The sequence below is a fragment of the Polypterus senegalus genome, chromosome 13 (genome assembly GCF_016835505.1).
Source record: "Polypterus senegalus isolate Bchr_013 chromosome 13, ASM1683550v1, whole genome shotgun sequence".
Taxonomy (NCBI): Eukaryota; Metazoa; Chordata; class Cladistia; order Polypteriformes; family Polypteridae; genus Polypterus; species Polypterus senegalus.
The window spans coordinates 97,316,325-97,334,542 of NC_053166.1; the positions used below are offsets into that span (position 1 = coordinate 97,316,325).

The 18,218-nt window shown below is 37.8% G+C and overlaps 1 protein-coding gene across 1 annotated transcript in view; it reads left to right on the forward strand.

Moving 5' to 3' along the window:
* Positions 1 to 18,218, forward strand: part of mybpc2a (myosin binding protein Ca) — a 131,219-nt gene that overhangs the window by 56,879 nt on the left and 56,122 nt on the right. Inside the window, exons 10-14 of the mRNA XM_039773892.1 lie at positions 475 to 607; positions 5,867 to 5,991; positions 7,371 to 7,476; positions 8,056 to 8,222; positions 12,855 to 13,020. Of these exons, the coding sequence (XP_039629826.1) occupies positions 475 to 607; positions 5,867 to 5,991; positions 7,371 to 7,476; positions 8,056 to 8,222; positions 12,855 to 13,020 (697 nt within the window). The remainder of the gene's footprint in view (positions 1 to 474; positions 608 to 5,866; positions 5,992 to 7,370; positions 7,477 to 8,055; positions 8,223 to 12,854; positions 13,021 to 18,218) is intronic.

The following is an 18,218-nucleotide window of genomic DNA, read 5'->3' on the forward strand; positions in this document are numbered from 1 at the left end:
TTCAAGACATTGAATGTATGATCTGTACACAAAATCTGTACCCTGTCCTTTTGTTCTTGCACTTGTTCAATATGTTTGGTTTTCTAATGGATTTCATACACTGAAAATTAACCAAATGAATTATGTGTCTGATTGTGCTAATAATCACCACACATTTCTTGAAAAATATTTGCTAAATTGGAAAGAGACATTTATGCAAGCAAAACTTTCTGTTTTAACAGGATGGGTTTTACAGGTAATACATTTCTGTGGAAATACTATAATAGAAAGGGGAAAAAATAATGACAATGAGCTTTAGTTAAACATTTTAGGCATAGATTTTCTATAAAGACAAAGTGATTACTCCGGTCAGAAAGGTGGACTTTTCTATATTGTATGATAAAAATGGTTCCAGCACATGACCTTATGGAAAACCCTTTAAAGATAAGATAAGATAGCAGCAAGCTGTAATTGATTTCTTTCTCTTTTGAACAGCCTTCACAAAGAAACTGGATAGCGCCTACACAGTTGACAAGGGTCACAAAATCAAGCTCTGTGTAGAGGTTTCAAATCCAGATGCAGTGATAAAGTGGCTCAAGAATGGGCAGGAGATTAAACCATCTGCCAAGTGAGGGTCTTTTTATCTTTGTTTATATTATATTATATTATATTATATTATATTATATTATATTATATTATATTATATTATATTATATTATATTATATTATATTATAAGCTCAAAAATTTGCAAACCTACTTATTCCAATACAATTTAGAAAGATCAAGAATCTGTCTTGGTAGCATCAGTTGCAAGGCAGGACCAACTCTGAACAACCCTCTAGTTCATACCAGAGTATATGGAGAACCAGGCTAATTTAGAGTCATCAGTCAACCTAATTTGAATCTTCTTGGTATATAGTCCAGATAGACATTTCCAGTTCTGATATTTGAACATAGAAACTGTGAAACAACAGCATTAACCACTGGCTCACCATTGCCACGCTTCATTAAATTAGATTTGGTGTAGTGTGAAAAAGTATTTCAAAAGTAAGCACACATAAACTGCTCTTTCAAACCTAATATCTGTTATGAGCTTGAGATTTCCCAAGAACACAAAGTCCTGAAGATGTTCAATATGCCCAATATAACCTTTAAACCCCATCTATTAATAAAAAAGACCATGTCGAATTTTTATAAACAAAAAGAATTATTTTCAGAATCTGTAGTAAAATTCAACTAAAAAGCCCAAAAGGCATAGAAGACAATGAATTCAAAAGGCAATTCCAAAAGCAAAAAAAAGTCCCAATTTGAAATCTAAGAGGCAAAATCAAGCACAGAGCATAGGTTCAAAAAATCCAGTAATTCACAAAAAACACATAATAACTAGAGGAACTCAGCCCCATCCTACGTGCATTTAGAATTAAATGCAAGGGAACCTGCTGTTGGTTGTCACGTACAAAACCCCCTTTGCATGGAGCCCAAACATATTACTTCATATTTGTTAAAGGAATGTGTAATCCCTCAGCAAATCTAGATACATCAGTATAACTGAAGTAGCCTTGAGAATAAGTCTCTCTATTATATTAAAAATGTTTTCTGTCATGTCCGTGTTATTCAGCCTTGACCAATCCCCTCCGCACCACTTGCCCAATCATCACTCCTACTGTGCTGCACAGATCCACTCTCTGTACCACCCCGTGACACTCTCAATGCTAACCCACCCTTCAAAGTAGTCGGTTAAAAATGGCAATGCAGAAAGCAAGTTATCTATTCAAGAACATCAAATTTTAAATCGTGATAGAAAAAGAATGGCAAGACCTGATAATGAATGTCAAAAAAAAAAATTAACAAAAAGAGCTACATATAATAAGTATCAAGACAAAGAGAATCTAATAAAATAAAAAGAGAAAAATATCCTGAATAATATGTGAGCAGAAATGCAGCGAGCAACGTTTATAGGATGTAAGTTAGAGGATAAAGTAATTCATAATGTTTTTGAAGAGGTGTTATTGTAATTTCATTTTTATTTACTTTTTATTAAGTTTAATTACATTTTACTTTTTTCTACATTTTATTATTCATTAATGTTTAAAATAGACAGTTGTAGTTAAATACTCAAGCAACTGATTTTTTATCTATAATAACTAAGGACCAAACTGTCTTCCTCCTGCGCCCTGCATACTCTTTTATGTACCATCTCTTTAAATGTAATCGCTTTCTCTAATGGAAGAGCACCCCGGCACCCCTCAAGCAGCTCAGCAGGCACCCAGCGCCCACCCACGGGTGAGCAAGAGGCGGAGTCCTCTAGTGTTTTAAAAAAAATAACTAAACATTAGGCTTCAAATAAATCAGCTTCATTAGATGAGTCTTACTTGTCCACATCATGCTGGCCTTTGAACATACCATAACTCTGTATCCTTAACCACACTTTTCAAATTGAATTTATCTCTGGCGTTTCCTCCTGCATTATACCGTAGTAGTCACTGTCAGTCTTATTGGCTCCCCTTTCTATTAGAAGTGGGCTCTTTTTTTTTGAGCATCGTTGAGCATCTGACTTTTTCATCGCATCATTGGTCTGCATCTCTGATCCCTGTCTTCACATCATTTGTTCATCAGTCTCATTTATGCACATCCATCCTTTCCAGGAATGATAGGTCGCGGAAGGATAAAAGTTGGGACACCAACCGGGTCAATCCGTTAATCAACCAAAAACAAACGCCTCTTGGCATTATATTGCCAGCCCTTAGGGCAAATATACAAATAGATTCGGCTCTCAGCTACAGAAATAAGGGTCATTCACGGGAGCTCTGTCTGGTGGGTTGTTCTGGCTATTAAAGAAGCCTCCTTCCGGCTAGCTGGGTCTCTTATAGCAAATAAAAGAAGGGGCAGATCTAAGTGCCCTCCCTGGGCAGTTTCTGAGATCTGCAGGGGAAGAAGCAGAAGAGAATGTTAGCAACAGGGTCCCCTCTCTCCATAGCAGGTTATTACATACCTTGATTGAGTCCATGAAGAGATCCTCTGATGCACATGTGACTATATATAGATAAATATGTATATATATATATACTGATCAACGGAATTAAAGGAACACTTTTTAATCAGAGTATAGCATAAAGTCAATGAAACTTATGGGATATTAATCTGGTCAGTTAAGTAGCAGAGGGGGTTGTTTCAGCTGCTGTGGTGTTAATGAAATTAACAACAGATGCACTAGAGGGGCAACAATGAGATGACCCCCAAAACAAGAATGGTTTAACAGGTGGAGGCCACTAACATTTTTCCCTCCTCATCTTTTCTGACTGTTTCTTCACTAGTTTTGCATTTGGCTACAGTCAGTGTCACTACTGGTATCATGAGACGATACCTGGACCCTACAGTGGTTGCACAGGTAGTCCAACTTCTCCAGGATGGCACATCAATACGTGTCATTGCCAGAAGGTTTGCTGTGTCTCCCTGCACAGTCTCAAGGTCATGGAGGAGATTCTAGGAGACAAGCAGTTACTCTAGGAGAGCTGGAGAGGGCCATAGAAGGTCCATAACCCTTCAGCAGGACCAGTATCTGCTCCTTTGGGCAAGGAGGAACAGGATGAGCACTGCCAGAGCCCTACAAAATGACCTCCAGCAGGCCACTGGTGTGAATGTCTCTGACCAAACAACCAGAAAGACTTCATGAGGGTGACCCAAGGGCCCCATGTCCTCTAATGAGCCCAGAGCTCACTGCCCAGCAGCATGCAGCTCGATTGGCATTCGCCATAGAATACCAGAATTGGCAGATGCACCACTGGTGCCCTGTGCTTTTTACAGATGAGAGCAGGTTCACCCTGAGCACGTGACAGAAGTGAAAGGGTCTGGAGAAGCCATGGAGAACATTATGCTGCCTGTAACATCATTCAGCATGAGCAGTTTGGTGGTGGGTTAATGATTGTCTGGGGAGACATATCCATGGAGGGTCACACAGACCGCTACAGGCTTGACAAAGGCACCTTGGCTGCCATTAGGTATCAGGATGAAATCCTTGGACCCATTGTCAGACCCTATGCTGGTACAGTGGCTCCTGGTGCACGACAATTCCTGGCCTCATGTGGTGAGAGTATGCAGGCAGTTCCTGGAGGATGAAGGAATTGATACCATTGACTGGCCACCACACTTTCCTGACCTAAATCCAATAGAACACCTCTGGGACATTATGTTTTGGTCCATCCAATGCCACCAGGTTGCACCTCAGACTGTCCAGGAGCTCAGTGATGCCCTGGTCCAGATCTGGGAGGAGATCCCCCACAACACCATCTGTCATCTCATTAGAAGCATGCACCGATGTTGTCAGGCATGTATACAAGAACACAGGGGCCATACAAAGTGCTGCGTACAATTTTGAGTTGCTGCAATTAAATTTTGGCAAAATGGACTAGCCTGCCACATAATTTTTTCACTCTGATTTTTGGGGCGTCTTTGAATTCAGGGCTCTGTAGGTTGATCATTTTCATTTCCATCAAACGATGTGGCATCCTTTCGTTCCTAACACATTACCCAGTCTATATCAGTATAGATATCCAGGAGGATTTCTTTTTCCCATTGAGATTTGATGTGTTTTCAAAGTGTTCCTTTAATTTTTTTGAGCAGTTTATAACATTCAAAGCATTTGTCATACCATTGGTTGCTTTTGACATCTCTTTGGTATAATACATACTATTAAATAGTTTAAAGTACCTACTGATTAATTGTTTGACTGATTCAACAGTACTTATATACATGTACAATAAAAAAGGAGAGGGCATCCATCCATCCATTCATCCATTATCCAACCCACTATATCCTAACTACAGGGTCACAGGGGTCTGCTTGAGCCAATCCCAGCCAACACAGGGCACAAGACAGGAAACAAACCCGGGCAGGTCGCCAACCCACCGCATGAGGTTATCAATGTTATTGTGTATTCCCTCAGTCAATAAATAAAACAACATACTAGAGCAAATTTTACAGCATTGTCTTGTAAGCAGAAATTCAGGGAAATAAAATATGTATTTTTTCATTAATTTGGTGACTTAGTGTTTTACAGAGACAGAGCCTCCTCTCTCTAAATGAAGCACACTGTATAGGAATTTGGATGGAATTCTAGATATAAAGAAATAATTTGGATTCATTTGTTCCTTTTTTGAATATCTTCAAAATGTTGAATTAAGCAGGTTTCCAAGTCTCAGATAATAAAGCAGAGTAGATGAAGAAAAAAAAGTAGTATAAAAGAACAACAGAAATCTTAAAGCACTTGAACACAGGTTGGCCAGTCCTCAATGGCCTTTGTGAATGATCTGCTAATTAAAGACACAGAGAGCACCATGTGTAGTGGAGGTACTGCTCAGTGGCCTTGTTACATATGCATTTTTCAGTCCCTCCATACTGAAAGACTGGGGAGATTGACATAAGAGACGGAGGTAAATTTGATAGTTTAGACAATACTAGTAAAAATGAGAAGAACTGGTAAACATGTACACAGCAGGTATCTGAGATAAAAAACATACAATAATTACAGGCATTCGTTTATTCATAATTTGTCAGAAAACTCTCTGTTTAAGACAGAAGTGAACGTTGGGCTCAATGGACAAGCAAGAGATTTATCTAAAAGGATTCTTATAACACTTACTGTAAGTACAAAATATCATTGTTAAAAGTTAGCTCAGATAGGATTAGCATTGAAATTAATTACAATACTATTATTGATAGATTTACTAGTTATTTCTGAAGGGTATTAATTGACTTTGACATTAAAATTTTTAATAATCATACTGTATTGTGATCACTTTGAATGCCATGTTTCTATCATAACAGTGTCTTGTTTTGAGTCTCCAGTACCAATTTCAAAAAAACTATGTTTTTTGTTTGACATTTCAGATATGTTTTTGAGCAAGTTGGTTTAAAGAAAATGCTGACCATAAACAAGTGCACACTGGCTGACGATGCAGCGTATGAGTGTGTGATTGGGGAAGACAAATGCTACACTGAAGTATTTGTTAAAGGTAAGTAATAAAAAAGGATTACACTCAAAACCTATTGTAAAGTTGAAATATGTGGTTGATATTATTAAACAGCACATTTTTAAAAAATATTCTAGTAAGAACATGCAAAAATAAGGTTGAGACTAAACCATTTGTCCTTACATAACCTTGATACCCATCTTCATCAAGAGCAATCATTTAAAAATTTAATCAAGTCAAAATTTTCCAAAGTAGTTTGTGTTTTGTATATTTACAGTTCTCAATGTGAAGAAATGCTGATATTTTAATGAAACTTAGACTTATTTAGTTTCCAGTTAAGTCTCTACAATAAAAACAAATGTCAGCAAATTAATTTTCTTTTTATTGCATAATTTTGAAAATTTCAATGATTTTTCTTACTGGTAAGTTGGTTAGAGGTTAAAAATATTCAGCACCTTTAATCTTCCTCTGCATCTAATTCTCTGGTGTCCTAAAGTAAGTCTGACAGCTTTCGTTCTGGTAACACAGGGAGCTCTACTGCCTTCATTGCTCAACATACACATGGTCTCAGAAGTATGTTTTGCAGACTAAATATAACTCCTTGAATTTGTGCAATTCTAATTTTCACATTAGAGCATGGGAAAATAAAGCCAATGTTCATTTTAACCTGTAGGAGTATCTGCTTAAAGTTTCCTTAATAGGTTTATAGGGTCATTATTATTATTAGAAATTCATACTTGCATGTTCTAATCAATACGCCACAGATAACCATGATTAGTGAGTATAGCTGCTATCAGGTAACATCTGTGCTCCTAACCTGAATAATCTCAGAATATATTTTTACTAGAACAGGGGATTCCATTTTTATCCACTGCATCCACTTAACAGTGTCATCTCCAGGCAGAGGAGTAGCTTCAGTGACAGACTTTTGTCACTGTCCTGTTCCACTGACAGACTGAGGAGATTGTTCCTCCCCCACACTATGCGACTCTTCAATTCCACCCGGGGGAGTAAATGCGAACATTAATTTTATTTTAATTCTTTTCATTTTTATTACTATTTAATTTAATATTGTTTCTTTGTATCAGTATACTGCTGCTGGATTATGTGAATTTCCCCTTGGGATTAATAAAGTATCTATCTATCTATCTATCTATCTATCTATCTATCTATCTATCTATCTATCTATCTATCTATCTATCTATCTATCTATCTATCCTGGTCTAATGTGTGTGATTGAACTTTGCCCTAAAAAGGACTGATACCTGTCTATGGTAAATTCCTGCCCTAGTCTGACAGGCTATAGAGTCCTGCAGTCCTGAACTGACAATATGTGAGTTGGAAAAATGCACCAAATTGTTTTTTAATTACATAAAATACTAAGGAAAAATGAGTGAAGCATTTCTACTGTATTTCCACAGAACCACCTGTGCTTATCACACAGCTTCTAGATGATCAACATGTTGTTGTGGGAGACCGAGTGGAATTCGAAGTTGAGGTTTCTGAGGAAGGAGCCAATGTGAAATGGTATGTTACAATGTTTGATTGATAGTATTTCTAATTTTAGTAATAGGGCCAGCACTCATTTCACACACTTAAGGAGTGCTAACAAAATTCTTACAGTCTGGTTTTATGAATTGGACCTACTACAATAGCAAGCCAGTACTAGACAAGACACATATTTATAAAAGTCACTGTACTTACTTTAAACTCACATCTTTCTTTCTTTCTTTCTTCTTTCATTAAAGTCGAATGTTACTTTAAATTTTCAAGTTTCCTTGAATAACATGTGTAAGTTATACAAAGTATCATTTTCTATTTCCCATCAATCCTCTAGTAGATTAGAAAATGCCACCAGGCTCTCTCCAGCATAGCCACCATGTGGCTTAACATATGTGTGCTGTTTCAGTTACATAATGTTCTACAACTCTTTTTGCGATTTTTGCCTGTCTATGGTTCTATTTTGCATAAAACCGAAGATCAAACATATGTAGACCTATTCTCTTTTGATGATAATACACAATTACAATATGTGTTACTATTAATAGTAAGATTAACTTTCTTCTGGTCTTCTGAATCTCTGAAGTATTGCATTTTTCTTTTCAGGATGAAGAATGGAGTTGAACTGACTAGAGAAGAAACATTTAAATACCGTTTCAAAAAAGATGGAAAGAAGCATTGGCTCATTATTAATGAAGCTACAAAAGAAGATATTGGAATGTACCAAGTCTTCACCAATGGCGGTGAATCAAAAGCTGAACTTATGGTAGAAGGTATAGTCAACTTATTTTTTTGGATATGCATAAAGATAAATCATTATAATAGGCTTTTGTACCACAAGCCTAATGAGAAGCACCATGACCTCCCCAAATTACCTTCAAACTTCCAATAGTTCAAGTTGCTGCAGAGAGCTAGGATATTATCAGAAGCCATATCACAAAGGAAAATACACATTTATACTGAGCATCCGTATTTATCAAATCACATATTTTTAACAAATGTATGAGAAACATCACATTGAAGTGTTTCAGATTTTATTTTATTTAGGTATGATTTCACTGACTTAAGCTTGTCTCTACCAGAATACCACATATTCCATCTGGAGTATAAATGGGCATATATGTATAAGGCACACACATTTTTGTAACCAGAAATTTGCATACTGTGACAAACAGACATAATCGATGATCAAGAAAACACTTATTTCTTAATACTGGTAATGCAACACAAGCACTACAACAGTCAATATTCAAATTACACACACTTCTTTAGTCCCGATACCAGGCAGCATCATTCAGTGGTGGTTGACAAACTCAGACCCCCTCTTTAAACTTCAATAAACCACTGCCATTGCCAAAAGCATTAAACCATCATTAAACACAACTGTTTGAAACCCAACATGGAATCAATTAAAATTAACAGTCTAATTTTAGGTGCAGCGCTGCAGAACCTCAAAGGACGTCAGTGCCGTCTGTTGCTACAATACTTTATACATTTAAAAGATTAAGGATAATTATTATTATGTAACTTGAATGAAAAAAAGAAGCATGAAAAGAGTTGTTATGATTTTCTGTAGATACTAAAATGATAGTTAAAACAAATGAGATTTTTATCAGAGACTTTGAACACATTTTAAATATTTTGAATTAATTAGAAGACACCCCTAACCAGTGGAAATTAAGGTCTTGCCCCACTTCTCATTGAAAATTGAGGTTTGAGACACTCATGTTATTAAACATACAATGTAAATTAAATAAATATTGACAGTAAAATATATCAAGCCAATGGCTATATACAGTATACTAAGCACACTGAACTCCAAAGAACTTTGCTTCTCTGAAAGCCACCACTACTTCTGCTTATGCATAAGAGCAGTCCATCCTAACATTCTTATCTGTTATATACAGATGTTACTCCTAAGAGATCGTAGATATTTTTAGTTTAAACCAATCAAACCAGGTATTTCCTATAAATTTTTCACATTATTTGTTTTTTTTTTTTTAAAGTTATCACTTCACATAGTTTGCTTGGCCATATGAATATAATCCTGCCCTTAATGATTTTGGGTTGTATTTATAAAAGGGAATACATTTTGTTAGGCCTGGAGCTGCTTCTTCAAAACACTGTAGGTGCTTTCATGCTTGCATATACCAACTCAGGAACACACAAGGACATGGGTTTCTATTCCTCCTCATTTTAGAACTATGTGTGTGAATCACTACTTGCTTCTTAAACCGGCTCTCTTCCTCCAACTGGACACAGAATCCATTACATTCATGATATTACAGCTCTCTGAATAACTAAAATACTGAGATGTATACGTGATACCATCTTTATGATGATAGGAGTTAAAGCACGTTATTAAACATGAGTTTCACAGCGCAGTGATTGTGTGCGACCTTCGATGAAATAATTTATTGCAGCAGTACTCAGGGGCGGCTCTAGGCTTGTGGTGGTACTGGGCAGAGGAAGAATCGGTGGTTCCTTCGCCCGCCAATGTCAGGAAGGTAGCTTATGCACGGTGGATGGTCACGTCCGTTGCAGACACTGCATAGCAGCCTCCTGCTCATGACACAAGCATTTAACTTTTGCCGAAATTTGTCGCTGCGATTTTAGCTGTGTTGTTATTTTCTCTTTCTGTTTTATATTCAATATATATTGGTGTAGCCGCCACTGCAGTCCTTGCTTTTCTTTCCCCAAATACCCAATCACCACACAATCAGCTCTGTAATAGAAGTTAAGCCATCTGAAGGCTTAGAGCGCCGATTCTTCAAAACGTTTAAGGGACATTGAAATATCTTCGTAGTACATGTTTAATTATTCTATCCTTCACGCCACTCCCAGTGAAGAATATAGATTATTTAAATGAAATTAAAGTTTTATCTGTATAATATAATAAACATATTTTGCTGCATTTCACCTTAAAAATGATATTGTCATCATATGTAAATACGCTCTTTATAAAGTGGCTCAGGTTGTGCGATATTATAACTGTAGTTCAAGTTTACAGTGGGGTGATTGTAAATTATAAGTACAAACAGTTCTACAAGGAGCAATTGATTAAGTGCATTTAAAGTTCTTGGGATGTAACTGTTTCTGAACTGCGAGGTCCGTACAGGAAAGGCTTTGAAACGTTTTGCAGTGGCTGAGACAGCGTGTCCTTGAAGCTGTATACCGATAATTGTCTTTCCGATCAGCTGCTGCTGTGATTCACACTCAGATACAATGATATAAATACTCCAAGTGATGCAGTCAGAGTAATATGGAAAAAGATGATCCGCTGTGGCAACGCCTAACGGGAGGAGCTGAAAGAAGAAGAAGGTGCAGTGAGAGTAACAACGCTAAAGCAGTTATGATATTTGGAATACTATGGCTATTCCCTGGACCATTATATTGTTACAAGTTAATTACAATCAGATGCGTTACACCAATAAACAATATGCGGTTAGTTTCAGTGTATTTATAAAGCCGCGTCAGGAAAATAAGGTGTAACCACACAGGAACAGTAGCACTGCTTTGACGCTGGGTGCCGCCAGTCAAAAATGGTTTATAGCACCAGCAAACAATACAGAGTGCATCAATTTGTCGTACGACTTCACCTGCAAATTCGCATGGGACTGAACTCGTCAACTCGAATCTCTGTAGTGCTGCTGATGTATACTTAAGACATGCTGTCAATCAAAAAAGGGGCTACGCCCTTTAAACAGCTTCTCCAATCATCATGCAGCAGCCCAGCATTCTGGCCCGCCCACTGCTCCATTCACTCCCAGAGAAGCAGAGCTTCCCTGGAAGTGACGATTTTGGTACATTTATCCAATTACCGTCCAGCTTTTCTGCAGTGAAAAAGATCCTCTGTGATTGCCCATAGAGCTCCAGTGAAGCTGGGCTTCAGGAGGGTTTAACACGCTGTGCTGCACGGAAATGTATGACAACAAAATCGCTTCAAACAATCTACAATAAATACCTGATTCTGAACGAGCTAGTCATGAAGTTGAACGCGTTCTATCACACTTTTATTAAAACCAATATAAATACGACAGTGCATATATGAGCATTTATTTTCTGACATAGTAAAGGAAGCGGAGCTTCCCTTGTAGTCTTAGAGCAGTCGCCACTGGTCCAGATAATATGAATATTGTGTCAAGACAAACCAGTATTTTTGGAGATTTTAGCATGTAGGTCTGTGCTGTATTTACAATTAATATTCTTTTTAAACCATTTAGCAACAGACGTATTCTGATAACTATAAAGAATGTGGAGAAAGTAATTTGCATTATCATCAGACATGCTGAATCAACAGTGATTGCATAGGACAGTGTTAAATTTGCATACTGGCCTGATTCATGTCTGTGTGGAGTTTCTATGTACTCCTCTTATCTGCATTGGTTCTTCTAAGATAATCCAGTTTCCTTCCACATTCCAAAGAGCTGCATGTCAAGTTGATTAAAGATGATACTTTTACTGTATTTAAGTTATTGTAGTTGACAGAATGAGCCTGCCCAGCAATAATCTGGCACGTCATTCAGATCTGGTTTTAGCAATATGACTAAAATCACCATGATGGGATCTGACCCCTCACAAAAGTGTCTTAAGCTAAATAGGTTTAGAAAATAAATCATTTGCCTTATGGGCTCATTTCAATACAAACCACACCAGAGCCAATCCCTAAAACCCTTTAAATCATCTGTTTCTTGGATTTTTACGCTATCAATATATTTTCAAACCCTCTTAACTTAGGTTTGCAAGGACTAAAACCTATTACATCAACACTCTATGAAAGATAACTTGTGGTGATCTCCAAATGGTAATTTTCAATCAATGCAAACATACTGAAAACTTTTTTTTTTTTTTTGACATGTTGGCATTGCATTCCTTAAAAAATCTTCTTAAATGTCAGCTTTTCTCTATTAAGTTAAACTTTGATAAGAGGGTAACACACTATATAAAGTATATTGTACCTAATAGATTCTTTGTGGCAAAGCTTAGCAAAGACTTTACTTTTTAAAAAACCCTGTTGAGTCTACTAGTGTTTTTTGGGAGAAGAGAGATTTATAAAACCACTATTATGCACATCAGACCCATATACCATCTAGAAAAAGAGGTAAATCAGACACATTAAATTGGAATAGTTTAAACAACAGTTTCTTTCTTTCTTTCTTAATAATTTTTTCAGTACTCAATCATCAGTAAAATTTAACGTGGGTGTTATTTGCTTGAGCATTAATTGCAATTTATATGGAAAAAGTACCTACATACTGTATTGCATTCTGCATTTTGCATGTTTAGATAAACCACTTTCTTTTTAAAAGAACGAGCAAATTCATTTGTTGTAGTTCGTTCTCATTAACTCTTTAATGGTTTTATACTGCATATCTTAGCTGTTTGTTGCTCTTATCATTTTTCAGATAAGGAACTAAAGGTGCTTCAGAGCATTGCAGATCTGACGGTTAAGGCAGCTGAACAGGCAATGTTTAAATGTGAGGTGTCTGAAGAAAAGGTGACGGGCAAGTGGTTCAAAGACGGTGTAGAGGTGAAAGCTGATAAACGGTTCAAGATGACTCATATTGGCAGGTAAGTTACTTGTGAAATGTAGTTATGCATAGCTAGTACCTTGTACTCTTTAAGAAGAAGGGAGCTGCTATAGTTCCAACCAGCAGTGACTCTGTTCGTTTCAGTCTCTGTCCAAGTTTTTATTTGTTGCGATTCATATTTAATCATAAGTTCATGTTATAAATGGGGATAAAGAATGATATTTACCAGATGTTTTATGGAGTCGCTGCTTGTATTTGTTTTTATTGTTTTGGTCATACTTTTTCACTTCACTTGTTCAACCTGGGCGAATTCAGTACAGCCGGGATTTCCTATTGCTATGGAACCAGTGCAGTACAGGCGCAGTCTTTCCGAGCTTTTGGTGGTCATGAAAGCAAAAAGCGCAGTACTCAAAAACGAGGCCAATTCGGAAGTGCTTGTTTAATGCTATGGAGGCATTAACCTCCTCTTCCCACGGTAATACTGGTTATTGTGCAGAATTTACATAATAAACTGGATGAATCACAAGCTAATGCTCATTTTCAATGAGTATACTGAGAAGCCTCCATTATGGCTTTTAAAATGTTGTGAAGCTCTTTACTGACGGCTTTGGGTCACCGCTGGGGATGGACTGAAACAACTTTCAACAGATCAAGGGATAGACGGTGGAGTCTGGCTGTATGTAAATGAATGTTCGTGTAAATCGATAACAGTTAGAAAAGTAGTGGACTCTGCGGACATTGACCTGCCCTCTGCTTCTGTAAAACCATTTCATTTGCTCCGTGAATCTCCATAAATATTTGTTAGCATTTTATATATTTATCCTAAGTCTAACCAATCTTTTGCAACAGATATGATTAATTAATATAGTAAAAAGTTTGTAATCACTTTTCCAGAATGCATCACATTTTGTTCTTGGGGACTTTAATCACTGTAACCTGAAGACATCTTTATAAAAACTTCTATCAGTATGTACTGTAATCTGCCCAACAGGGAACAATTACAGTCTTGATCTTTGTTACAAGGCAATTAAGGAAATATTCAAATTTACAGCTAAACCTTGGCTCCTGTGATCACCATTGTCTTTACCATCTCCCCATTTACAGTGGGATGCAAAAATTTGAGCAACCTTGTTAATAGTCATTATTTTCCTGTATAAATCGTTGGTTGTTACGATAAAAAATGTCAGTTAAATATATCATATAGGAGACACACACCGTGATATTTGAGAAGTGAAATGAAGTTTATTGGGTTTACAGAAAGTGTGCAATAATTGTTCAAACAAAATCAGGCAGGTGCATAAATTTGGGCACCACAAAAAAGAAATGAAATCAATATTTAGTAGATCCACCTTTTGCAGAAATTACAGCCTCTAAACGCTTCCTGTAGGTTCCAATGAGAGTCTGGATTGTGGTTGAAGGTATTTTGGACCATTCCTCTTTACAAAACATCTCTAGTTCATTCAGGTTTGATGGCTTCCGAGCATGGACAGCTCTCTTTAACTCACACCACAGATTTTCAATTATATTCAGGTCTGGGGACTGAGATGGCCATTCCAGAATGTTGTACTTGTTCCTCTGCATGAATGCCTTAGTGGATTTTGAACAGTGTTTCGGGTCGTTGTCTTGTTGAAAGATCCAGCCCCAGTGCAGCCTTAGCTTTGTCACTGATTCCTGGACCTTGGTCTCCAGAATCTGCTGATACTGAGTGGAATCCATGCGTCCCTCAACTTTGACAAGATTCCCAGTCCCTGCACTGGCCACACAGCCTCACAGCATGATGGAACCACCACCATATTTTACTGTAGGTAGCAGGTGTTTTTCTTGGAATGCTGTGTTCTTTTTCCTCCATGCATAACGCCCCTTGTTATACCTAAATAACTCAATTTTAGTTTCATCAGTCCACAGCACCTTATTCCAAAATGAAGCTGGCTTGATCAAATGTGCTTGAGCATACCTTGTGCTATGGGCGGAGAAAAGGCTTCCTCTGCATCACTCTCGCATACAGCGTCTCCTTGTGTAAAGTGCGCCGAATGGTTGAACGATGCACAGTGACTCCATCTGCTGCAAGATGATGTTGTAGGTCTTTGGTGCTGGTCTGTGGGTTGACTCTGACTGTTCTCACCATTCATCGCTTCTGTCTATCCGAAATCTTTTTGGTCTGCCACTTCGAGCCTTAACTTGAACTGAGCCTGTGGTCTTCCATTTCCTCAATATGTTCCTAACTGTGGAAACAGACAGCTTAAATCTCTGGGACAGCTTTCTGTATCCTTCCCGTAAACCATGATGGTGAACAATCTTTGTCTTCAGGTCATTTGAGAGTTGTTTTGTGACCCCCATGTTGCTACTCTTCAGAGAAAATTAAAGGAGGAGGGAAACTTACAATTGACCCCTTAAATACTCTTTCTCATTATAGGATTCACCTGTGTATGTAGGTCAGGGGTCACTGAGCTTACAAAGCCAATTTGAGTTCCAATAATTAGTTCTAAAAGTTTTGGAATCAATAAAATGACAACGATGCCCAAATTTATGCACCTGCCTGATTTTGTTTGAACAATTATTGCACACTTTCTGTAAATCCAATAAACTTCATTTCACTTCTCAAATATCACTGTGTGTGTCTCCTATATGATATATTTAACTGACATTTTTTATCGTAACAACCAACGATTTATACAGGAAAATAATGACTATTAACAAGGATGCCCAAACTTTTGCATCCCACTGTATAAAATAGCCTTGAAAAAGAAAAAGTGCACAAAAAGACTATCTCAGGAGTGAAGAATCTATTCAAAGTCATTAAGTATGCTTTCAGTGCACAGATAGGGATCTGTTTAAGGATATAGGCATTGATTTAGATCCTACTGATGTTATCAGCATTAGTTATTTGTGAAGATATTGTTATCCCAGCTAAAACCATAAAGGTGTATTCTAACAACTAACCCTGTAACAACAAATCTATATTATTATTATATAAATAGAAAAGTGATTTTAAACAAGGCAGTACTAATATAGGATATGCTGCCTAAAGGGAATTAAAACTTGGTATTAAAAAAAGCTAAACTTGATCATAAGGATACAATTGCTTGGCCACATAAAGCTCAAATTCTGTGTGGACATAGAACATGTTCTAATGTTTTGATTGAACAGAAATTGTCCACACAGAAATCGAGCTTTGTGTGGCCATGCTATAAAACCAATGCTGGCAATCATCAGTCAAAATATAATAATCATGCATCGGTTTCTGATTTTAACTCCAACTCCACTTTAAGTAATGGATGTAATAAATACTCCTTGAGATTTGTACAATTTCATTTTCTGACCAGCTGCAATGCTTGAAGCAGATAGTTTCAGATACAGGAGAGCGGTTTTTGTTCAAATGGAAGTAGAGAGCAGTTTTAGAAAATGAAAACCAAATAGAAGTCCTGGACCAGACTATTTTAGTGGATGTCTGTTTAAATCTTGTGCAGAGCAGCTTAGCTCCATTTTTTTTACTTTATATGTAGATTTTCATTAGATCAACAGAAACTTCCAAACCTGTGGAGACAGCCTACAGTAATTCCATACCTAAAAACAAAAACCCTAAAACCTTAAACGACTTCAGACCAGTGGCTCTGACATCACTGGTTTTGAAATCATTTGAAAAACTTATAAAGAGGAAGACAGTCGAAAAATCATAGGGTTTATTAGATCCATTTCTGTTTGCCTACCAGTGTAATATGGGGATAGAGACTGCTATTGTCACTTTGTTTCATCTGTCATATAACAACTTGGAGGACATCAAGACTTTCCAGCTTTTAAAACCATCTAGCCTCATCTGTTTGCAGAGAGACTTATTTAAAAGATTTTAATTAGGACTTCAGTTTGGTAGGGTGGCAGATTGTCTTTTAAATATACAGGACTCAAAGAGTGAAAGTAAATAGTTGTTTTCTGACATGCTGTTCCAATCGACCGGGTCCGCTCAAGTGTGTGTTCTTTCATCTCTATAAGAAAACTGGTTTGTCTTAAAATTTTCTGATGACATACTTATTGTAAGCCTACTGAATGAGTCATGGACCAGTGGTAGATGATTTTGTTAACTGGTTTAATTAATCTTTTCTACTCCTAAACGTCACAAAAACTAGGAACTAATAATCAGTTTTAAAAGAAGCTCCATTTGCCCACAAGAAACAATCCTGGAGTTCATCTGCTGCCCCAACCCAACACAGACAGGCACAGACACCAGTTCCTTCCAATCAAGCCCTTTATTCAGGGAAGGAACCCAGCCCCTGAGCAGTCTCCAAGGGCAGATACCCAAAATCTCAAGCAGTACACAAAACACTCTCACTTCTTCCCAGACTCTTGTAGCGTACTTCTACATGCCTCTTAAGCAAGCTTAATCCCTCTTTCTCCTGACTCTGGCTATCAAATGAGTTGAGGCTGCTCCTTATATTCAGCATCTCAGAAGTACTTCCAGAGTCCCATCCTCTTGACCCAGGGATATTTCCGGATAAGGCAAGAGCCCTATACACAAGAGCTCAACAATCCCTACAGCTCCCCCTGGTGTTCCCCACGGAACCCAACAGGGCTGTAGTGTACTCCAACTCCCAATGTGCCCTGTGGGAATCTGTGGAGCTGTGGTAATTCAGAGGGGCTGCCAGCTAATAGTTTGGGTGAGGCAGCGCCCTTCATAAGATACTTCCTCTTGTCCTTCCATTCGGGAGGCATCCCAGCTGGAGAAGAATGCAGGCTGCCTCTTACATTGCCACTTCTTCAGCTGAGTGTTGTAAGGTGAGGTGTCCCATCCCACTTGGTTAATTTGTCTCCCAGGAGGACTCTTGGTCTTGACTGGTCCATGACTTCCTCCTGAAACAAGAAGACAAGGTGACAGGGAGACACTGCCCCAACGTTTCCTATGGGTACCTATGTCTGCTGTCAAGAGACAGTGCATCCAGCCATGGCCTAGCTGACAGCTATCATAACACTGTTGACCCCTTTGCAAAAGCAGAAACAGGATGGGAAATCCCACCGCTTTTTGTATTCAGCCGAGGTTCACTTCTCTCTCTGTGCTGGTTGATTGAGACTCTTTAGGTATCCTTGAACTTACAGGCCCATGTGTAACACTGTTAAGAGACCTGGAGTTTCTTTTGCGGATCTCCTTGTTCTGGGATGTAATGACAGTCTGGGGCTGTCTATGGAACAAAGGGAGGCCCCATGTTGTCTGCATCCCTTTTAACTTGGGAAGAACTTTTCCAGGTTTGC